The following is a 9,834-nucleotide window of genomic DNA, read 5'->3' as shown; positions in this document are numbered from 1 at the left end:
AGGGAATGCTAGCGAAATTTGGTGGCGACCAAGAATGGTTGGTTGAGCGGCTAGTTCCAGACAGAAGTTTCCACGAAACGATAAAACGGTTAAATAGATTCACAGCACAAAAACAGCGAATAGCTCTAAGGAGGGTCTTTTGTAAAGCCCACGAAATGGAAGTTGGGTTTGGAGCATTAGAGCGCTATCTGAAGTGAAGATTGAAGACGTGAAAGAAGCCGAAGCACTGCGGTGCTAAGATCAGGATGGCGACGTCCAGTCAAATAGAAGGTGGAAGAGAATCAGCCCCACAAACTCCCAGCACATCATTAACGGAGCCCCCATCTGCATATAAAGGTGAGCGAACGTCTTAAACCCTGAAAAGAGAGTTGATGAGAAGTTATTCGACCTTGCTGAGCAAGTCAAACAAAGAACCACCATGAGTGTTAGCTTGACGAAGGCACTGGTGTCCAAGCCAGAGGAGAACAAAGAATGTGTAAGACAAATGAAGAAAATAAAATGTGTTTCTCAGTTACAAGCCGAAATATGTTTTGGACAGTGACGGTGGACATAAAGGGAATGTGCCGTATGCAACTTCCTCCATATTACATTTTTTAAACCAAAAAATATAAAAACACCACCACCAACTTGCATTTGTTACCAATGGTAGTTTAAAAAAAACAGATTGTACTAAAATATGTCTTTTCTTTTACAAATTCAAGTGAACAAAGGCAGTGGGGTTCAAGTCAGAAGCAGGTTTGTATTGAGTCATTTGGGGGCCCAAGGCAAACCTAGTCATTGTGGCCCTCCACATCCTTTTTTACTTTTGAATTTTTACTCAATGTGAGTATGTCATTTGGGCCACTTTTTTGTCTGTTAAGGTGATCTGTCAGCATGTTTATTTAAATAGCACAAAAAAACTATTTTAAATATTAATCTACTAACAAGTGTTAATATGAGAAAGTTCTCCAATTTGTTTCGCTCCCGTCTTCCGAAATCAATTTACACATGTGCAGTAACATGGAATAGTCCATTGCATGAGAAGTGAGGGGGAGCGGTCGAAACGATCACAGGGTTTCTGCTACATGTAATTGATTGTAGCGCACCGCCACTACAAAATAAAAACAGCTACACCTTAAAAATGTGTTAGTTTTTTTTAACTTGACAGTGTTAAGTAGGGGTGAAATGATACACAAAATTCAGTTCGGTTCAGTTTGAGTTAGTGTTATGGTTCGATACTTTTCCCATACACAAATAAATTACCTTTCCTTTTTAAATTGTAATTTTATTGAAATTGCCAACATTTTTCTCATTTTTCAACATTTTCAGCATGATATGAATGTGGGAGGCGTAGCTCAGTGGCTCTGTGCTTGACAATGATTGACCTATTGACCTATGATTGGACTAAATAGATCAGGTAGCATTTTAGACTCACTTTAAGTGCTGTCACTAACTTTGACATTAAATCAACAGTTTTGCAATGTTCTTGGTTCATGTTCTGCTGTTAAAAATAAAACAGTTAATAAATAAGTCCTGAAAATTATTTGTCATAATAAAAAAAAAAAATTGCAGACGCGGCATGACACAGCGGCAGCAGTCTCATGCAGCCCACCACCACAGATTCAGAAAATCCCAGGGGAAACCTGGGATCATGATAGATTATGCATTTGGATGTAGTTTTTAGAACGTGACTTAGGACTAAAAAAGTAATATGTATCGAATTTTAAAAAATCAATCATCAGATTTTGAGACATTTGCGGGCATTTGATTTTGAAATCACGAAGTCCTCGGCAGTTCCCTGTGTTTGCCGCGTGGTAAGTCTGCCCCTGACAGGGATAGGAACTGCTCTGGGACACAAACATAAGATTACAGTGACTATTACAGGGGTAGAAATTGCCAAAATCCAATGGAAGCAATTTGTTGCTTGTAGATTTTAACTTTACAAGCAAATAGCTCATCTAAGAAGCAATTTTCAGGCAAAAAAAAATTGTCCATTTTTTCCAATGTTTTTTCATCAGCCCTTTTAAAGCCGTCTTCATTTGGAGTTGGTTTTTTGTTTGCTTCCAAATATTTGGCGTGCCTGGTTGCTAACGGCCGTTGGTGAAGTGTTGATTTAATGTGTTGCTGTATTGCCTCCTTTTTCACCCTGTTGCTACCAGCCACAAGAGCCGACCCACGATCTGAACCAGTACCATGTTCCTTGCACACCTCACACCAAATCTCGTAAACACAATCGTCGTCCTTGACTTTATAACCAATGTCCGTGTTCACTTCTTTCATCCACTTCCGAACTGTTTTTAACGAGGCGGTTATGGCGACATGAGATGCACCAGGTCTCGGTGGCAGCTGTCGTCCATCACGCACCGTCGGCGTCCAGGAACTGTCACTGGTGCCTGTGGAGGGGCCTGCTGAGGTTGAGGCCAACTGAGAAACCGCGGGCTTATCCAAGTCATCGGCCGGTGTTTTTTGTTTTTTTGGAGGGTTGTTATTGTTATTGTTGTCCCGCTCCGAGTGACATGAGTCCGCCTTGGCAAAATACTTAGTAATCATCGTGTTCAGTCTGCAGATCGCCAGCTAAAACAGCAGCAGGACCACCATATTTGTTTCCAACAGCAACAGACAATCTGCTGCAACACAGATCGTGATTGGATGGGAATATGTCTCACGACCAATCAGAGATCTGCTTTCATACGCACCATGGCCATAATACCGTAGCGCAATTTGGTTTTCGCAAATTATATTGCGCCCTTATTCCCGTGACCGAACTGACCCGATCAAACGCAAAATAATTCATATTAGATGGAAAATCTGCACGATTTTGACAGTTTTGCACGCATTTAGCGTCTTGCGTCAGGTTATTTTCGGTCCATGTATTAGTGATGGAAATTGCGGCTCTTTTAGCGAGCCAGTTCTTTTGGCTCGGCTCACTAAAAAGAGCCAAGTGGCTCCTCAGATTTTTTGTTGTTGTCTTAAATGAATTTATTACCAAATTATGTGTGTTGTGAAAATAAATTACTAATGTAAAAAATACATGATATCAAATGTAGTGGTCGACGGGTCAATATTTGGAATATTGGTATCGGTATCGACTTTTATTTAAATCCGACGGGCCGATATCAGCAAATGATTTTAAAACTGGGTTATTTCAACCCAGATCGACATCGACGCGTCGGCGCATGTGTCGAGCTCAACGAGAGAAGCCTCGTGTCGGTGCGCGTATCGCTTCAAGGAAAAGTCACATGACTGACAAAGTGGCTGATTTGTCACTGAGGTGCCAAATACAATATATAATATAAAAATGTTATAAGGAAGCAAGTCTGACTTCTGTCATGGGCTGCAACGTCTCTGCAATAAGAACAAATGTGTTGAAGCACATTTCCTCCGTTGAATCCAGTGTGACATTTAGACTTAAGGAAAATAAAGATTTCCGCCGTGTGGGACCACATTTTTATCTTATATCGGCAAATAAGCTGTTTGGTTTTATTTCCGTATTTCAACCCATTTCAGTTCATCTCCTCTTGAGCTATCAGAATTCATCTGCATTTCAGTGACTATTTTATTTTCTGCAGGTTAAATGTCATATTTGTTTGAATTGTCCTACATAAAGAAAAGCACTACAATACGCATGGTGTATCTGTGTACTGACGAGGTGCGTACAAACATTTTACTACTTCCTCGCAAGTACTTGAGTCGATTTCAATTTACAAACTGAGCGGGCGTCTTTTCAGAGCTCCCGACACACGTATCACGTATAGAACTGTTTTATAAAAACAGTAATATAGATTCACAGCAAAGAGAGCAACGGATACCTCAAAGATGTGTCTTATGTAAAGCCCACGAAACAGAAGTTTAATTTGGAGCATTGCAAAGGACCGCCATGATTGTTAGCTTGACGAAGGCACTGGTGTCCAAGTCGGAGGAGATCGAAGAATGTAAAAAAGAAATGAAGAAACTGGCTTGTTCGAAATATCCATTTTAAACAAATATTTTATTTTATTCTTCCAGCTACACTTTCCCCAGTGTAAGCCCAGTTATGGAAACATGATCCATCATTCTGTCATGTCCATGAAACACTACACACACACACAGTACATAGAAGAAGTTCCAGGAGAAACATTAAAGCAGATTGTCAATCGTGAGCTGCATTGGGACGTTGCAGGTCGATTGCAAGAATATTAGGAAAAAAATGTATTAATCCATCAGTGCCCTCCCCTCCTGGAGAGCGACCAACAGGTATGCATTCTGACCACTGACAATGCCCGTATGCCTTGCCGCCCTCTATGCACGCGAGCCGCAGGCTCCAGCCAGGATCCCCAAACCCGACCGGAGATAACAGCGCACCCTTTGCACGGCAACAAAAAGCGTTCAGGGACAAGCGAAAGAAAAAGAGAGAGAGAGAGCGAGAGACAGACCGCAGCGACGTGTCAGATCACACAACAGTAGTTATTGAATGTTAATATGGCTGAAAATTAAGCTTTGCGGCCACAAAATGAGGCACAAATGTAACTCCATAGACGTGCACCTCCAAAAAAACTCTGAGCTCACGACACTGAGCCACTGAGTTGTTGAGAGCCGACGCCACAAGCCCGACCCAGATGAAGATCCACAAAAGTAGGGGTGCCCAAAGTGTGGCTCGGGGGCCATCCAGGGCCAGTGGCTAATTTGTCATTGCATCAAAGTAGAAACAAAATTAAAAAAAACTACAAAAAAAATTTTAAAAATTGAGCAAATGGCATAATCAGAAAAGGCTGAAATAAACTGAATAATAAAATAAAATGAACCAATAACACAAAGCTTTGTATTTAAAGACAAATCTTTAAATATCCTCCAAAATAAAAGTAAATCTTTTTCTATATACTGTATATACATATAGACCACTATATTTACTATATCCTGGTTGGGGGGTAGGTTCACGTCTGAGCTAAAGTCTATCTGTACTGTATATGTGTGTCCCACAGATGTCCAGCAGCTGACTGGACATCAAGAACAACGTCCTCCTGAGCCGCAGAATGGGAGCTCCACTTTGACGCAGGAGGATGCACAGCCCCCCCACATTAAGGAGGAAGAGGGGGGGCTCTGGACCACTCAGGAGGGAGAACGTTTTATTGGGCTGGAGGAGGCTGATCTCACCAAGTTGCCACTGACTGGTGTCTCTGTGAAGATTGAAGACCACGAAGACAAACCATGTGAGTCCTTACATTGGTTGTTTCCTTCCGATGTCCAGCAGATGATTGGTCACATTGAGATTGAGGGGCCACTGGTGGGAACCACTGTAAAGCGGGGAGATCCACAGCCCCTCCATGTGAAAGAGGAAGAGGACGAACTCTGGATTACTCAGGAGGGAGAGGGTCTTCTTGAGACAGAGGAGGCTGATGTCACCGGGTTGCCACTGACTGTTGTCTGTGTGAAGACTGACGACCATGAAGAGAAACTACCCGAGTCCTCACAGCTTCATCACAGTCCAAGTGAGGAGAACAGAGGGGCGGAGCCTCCAAGTAGCAGATCACCACAACACATGACAACAGAAGCTGATGGAGGCCACTGTGGAGGATCACAAGCAGACAACCTCTTAGCTCCACTATCAGATAGTGACGACACAACGTCACACTCTCCTGAGGATGAAGACATGGACGACACCCAAGAACCTTTGAGCAGCGATACATATCGTCAAGGTGATATCAGTATAGATACTGAGTATCAACGATCTGAATGCTCTATAAAGAAGACGTGTAAAAAACATTGGACCTGCTCAGTTTGTGCAAAAAGATTTTCTTTTAAGTGCCACTTGACTCAACACGTGAGAAAGCACACAGGAGAACAATCGTTGTCTTGTTCTGTTTATGGTCAAAGATTATATCATCCATCAGGCATGGTATCACACAGGAAACACACAGGAAAAAAAACCTTTAGTTGCTCAGTTTGTGATAAAAGATTCAGTTGGAAAGCAGCGGTAGTCAGACACATGAGAACACACACAGGAGAAAAACCCTTTAGTTGCTCAGTTTGTGATAAAAGATTCACTCGGAAAGCAGCGATAGTCAGACACATGAGAACACACACGGGAGAAAAACCTTTTGTTTGTTCTGTTTGTGGCCAAAGATTCTTCTGTCAGTCAGGCATGGTATCACACATGAAAACGCATGCAGGAGAAAAACCTTTTGGTTGCTCACTTTGTGGTAAAAGGTTCTCGTGGAAAATAGACAGTGTCAGACACATGGGTACACACACAGGACACAAACCCTTTAGTTGCTCGGTTTGTGATAAAAGATTCTTCCGGAAAGCACTGATGGTCAGACACATGAGAACACACACAGGAGAAAAACCTTTTGATTGTTCTGTTTGTGGTCAAAGATTCACTCGTAAGTCAAATATGTTATCACACATGAGTACACACACGGGACACAAACCTTTCAGTTGCTCCGTTTGTGGTAAAAGTTATTCTCGTAAGAAAAGCTTGACAACACACATGCAGACACACAACGGAGAATAAACATTTCACTGGCCAGTTTGTGCTAAAATATGATGAAATCACAGGAGTGTAACGTCACACGTGAGAAGCTTCTAGAAAGTGGTGATCTGCTGTGTGTATGGTATCCCATTCCCTCCTGAGTTAGTGTGCTGTTCATAACAGCAGCTTTGGTTGAGGACAACATGTAGTTTTTCCTTATCTTCTTTTTTTGGACTACAGAAGTGTACATCACTGATCAGGAAATTGTGTTTGTGCTGTGACAATGTTCTATAATAGTGTTGTACATGCTCACAGAACATAAGTTACAACGCGTCCTCAAACTTAAAACACTTACGTAAATCTGCGTTAGTGCAGAGAACTTCACTGTGACACAAACATAAGATCATGGCCACAGTGACATGGGGGGTATTCTGCAAAAGTGGCGCAACCAACCCAGGCTTTGTGCTCAAAATGCAGCTCAACAAAACCTAAATTACCCACACCTAAAGAGAAGGAACTGGTACTGCAACGGTGGTTATTATCAAGTCGGTTCTCGGCTTTGTGCTCAGTGCGCGTTCACATAAAATGGGGCCTTTGACGTCGTATCATTTTACTTCCGCGCAAAAATGAAGCAATCCCAATGAGCAAGTAATTATTATGGAGCGTTTTGAGGCGTTCAAAAAGATTATTGCCAAAAAGCAACATCGTTGGCGCCAATAGAGCGAGGGAGGACAACAGTCTTTTCATTTTTTAATGAGGTCTGTATTGTTTTCATATTTTACTGATCTCAATAATAGAATGTGTGTGTGTGTTTTATTGAAAGTGAGGCGGAGTGTGTGCTCTACTGTGTCGGGATGAACACAGTGACAAGACTGTTTAGACAGCGAAAGTGACTCACATTGCCCTAAAATGCAAAACACCGATCCGTTTATTCATGGCCATAACGAAGTGAAATCATTGATTACACTCATTATCTTTGACAAATAAGTACTTGGTCGATTGATGAGTAGCGGCAGTGTGCTCATGAGTCATGCTGTATCTCGTGGTGACCACTGGGAGGCAGCGTTGATGTTTTGTGGTGACAATTTTTTCCTTTTAAAGTTGTGTTAGTTTTTTTTATTGCAGTGGAGTGTTTATTCCTCCAGCAAATATTGTGATATAAACAGGCTGAGTACTCACCTACGACTTATTGCTTGGCCACATTGAGAAAAAGAATTATCTGACATTTTGACAATAAAGTTGTAAATTTATGAGAAAAAAAGCCGTAATATTGCCTTTGCCCAAGGCCAAAGGTCACGCAAGTCCCCCCTTTTCATAGCTGTCTCTAGCAATCACCGCTTCATTTCACTCCTATTTCATATTGTTTATCTACGACTGAGTGTTAGGGCCACATTGGAGAAAAAATCTGAGATTTCAAGAACAAAGTCGCAAAATTACAAGAATAAAGTCGGAGATTTGCGAGAAAAAGTCGGAAATTTACAAAAAAAAATAGTACGTTTACGAGAATAAAAGAAAGTCGTAAGATTACCTTTGCCAAAGGTCACATAAGTCCCCCATTTTCATAGCTGCCTCAGGCAATGCCTGTTACGACGGAATATTAAAATAATCTGAGAGTTCCAGAATAAAGAAAAAATGAATATTATGAGAGTAAAGTCGTTATTTACACTCAACACACCTGCTAACCCACGAAACTCGCTTCGCAGTATACCCCACAGTCACAGTCTGGAGATCGGGATTCCTGGGTTCGATTCTCCGTGGGGCATTTCTGTGTGGAGTTTGCATGTTCTCCCCGTGTGTGCGTGGGTTTTCTCCGGGTACTCCGGTTTCCTCCCACATTCCAAAAACATGCATGTTAGGTTAATTGGCGACTCTAAATTGTCCATAGGTATGAATGTGAGTGTGAATGGTTGTTTGTCTATATGTGCCCTGCGATTGGCTGGTGGTCCAGGGTGTACACCGCCTGTCGCCCGAAGTCAGCTGGGATAGGCTCCAGCATGCCCCCGCGACCCTAATGAGGATAAGCGTCATAGAAAAAGATGGATGGATGAACAGTGAGACATATGGCCCGCAGGCCTGCTTTTCATTCAGGTTTTCAGTTAATAATGTGAGAACACGAGAAAGAAAAGTATTCTGAAGCATAAAATGTGAGTTGTGGATACCAACATTTTGTTCATGTTTTGGTAAAACAAGCATATTTGATTTGTTTGGGTTGAAATAAGGTATGAAAATCATTTCTACAAAAATGAGTAGCTCTTGGCCATTTTCATTTTCTAAAAGTAGCTCAAACAAGAAAAAAAGTTGGTGACCCCTGCACAAAGGTATGTAGTTGGAGAATAAAGGTTGATGTATTAGTGGCTATATATTCTACTGTGTTGCTGATGTTCGTCTATGTTTAACGTAATTACGCTGCTAAGCCACAGTATATCACGACCTCGCTAATTAGTTATGCATAATTGTTATGCATAATTGTTAATTAAGGTTATAAAGCAGCAGTTATAAAGCAATCCACCTATTACAAGATAGTATGTAATTGGATTGATCATTTTCGTTGTTGCACATATTAATTGCAATAAAGGCTATTTTGATTACGTTTCCATCACTAATCTGTACTTAAAGAATCTAGATAGGCCATTGGTCAGTGACTTGTGAAGCCACGCGGCCGCCATATTACCACTCACAAGAAACACTTCTCGGACAATGACTTATGTCAGAACTTGTGAGTTGTTAAGTGTGTTGTTAGTTTGTTACCCACTCACACTAAATGCAAGGTTAGTCTTCACAACAGGTGTGCTTGAGCTTAGTCATAAGGACTCGGGTATGATCATTTTTAAAAATTCTGTCGATATCATACCATACCTGAGTCATAACGGCTTTACATTGGGGGCCGTGGGGGATATGTAAACAAACAACCGCGACTAGACTACTAAATCATTTGCGGTTGCTTGCAAATATAAAAAAATGCGTTTTTTTTTGTTTACCCGAATTTAAAATGAACCCCCATATGGAGACAATGTTTATATATTATTACATATTATATCACATATTATTCCTGTGGTTTTTGTTCAAATATATTTCTATATCAGAAAAGAGGTTATTTCTAACAAAAAAATCATCAAAATGTTAAATGATTTTAAAACTTGTCCAAAGTCACTCTCTTTGATGATTCATATTTTGTACAGACGAGAGCATAGTGAATTGTATGAAAGTAAGAATAAAAAGTAAAGGATCGTGACCATGGATTTTAGTGTAAAAAAGGGATGGGATATGCAGTTCAAATGAAAATCTCTTTCTAGAGGAGTAAAACTATCATTGCTATAGGGGAGTGCTGAGCCAGGGTGCACAGTAGAATTTTGTCCCAAAGGCAATGAGAATTGGAAGGGGAAAAGTACATTTAATATAGCCAAAAG

The 9,834-nt window shown here is 41.0% G+C and overlaps 1 protein-coding gene across 1 annotated transcript; it reads left to right on the top strand.

Moving 5' to 3' along the window:
* LOC129179225 (zinc finger protein 25-like) lies at positions 1-8,998 on the top strand. The gene is made up of 2 exons (XM_054772185.1): positions 1-336; positions 4,938-8,998. The coding sequence occupies exons 1-2, from the start codon at positions 246-248 to the stop codon at positions 6,467-6,469; spliced, it is 1,623 nt and encodes a 540-aa protein (XP_054628160.1). The 5' UTR covers positions 1-245; the 3' UTR covers positions 6,470-8,998.
* Positions 8,999-9,834: the final 836 nt, after the last annotated feature.

The sequence above is a fragment of the Dunckerocampus dactyliophorus genome, chromosome 4 (assembly GCF_027744805.1).
Source record: "Dunckerocampus dactyliophorus isolate RoL2022-P2 chromosome 4, RoL_Ddac_1.1, whole genome shotgun sequence".
NCBI classification, from domain to species: domain Eukaryota; kingdom Metazoa; phylum Chordata; class Actinopteri; order Syngnathiformes; family Syngnathidae; genus Dunckerocampus; species Dunckerocampus dactyliophorus.
The sequence above is the reverse complement of the archived record's forward strand: the minus strand, read 5'-3'. Positions and strand labels throughout refer to the sequence as shown.

Excerpts from the sequence above, each read along its gene's own strand:
- LOC129179225 (XM_054772185.1), top strand. The coding sequence starts at position 246 with ATGGCGACGTCCAGTCAAATAGAAGGTGGAAGAGAATCAGCCCCACAA. Across the intron at positions 337-4,937 it reads GCCCCCATCTGCATATAAAG|ATGTCCAGCAGCTGACTGGA; the intron begins GTGAGCGAACGT and ends TGTGTCCCACAG.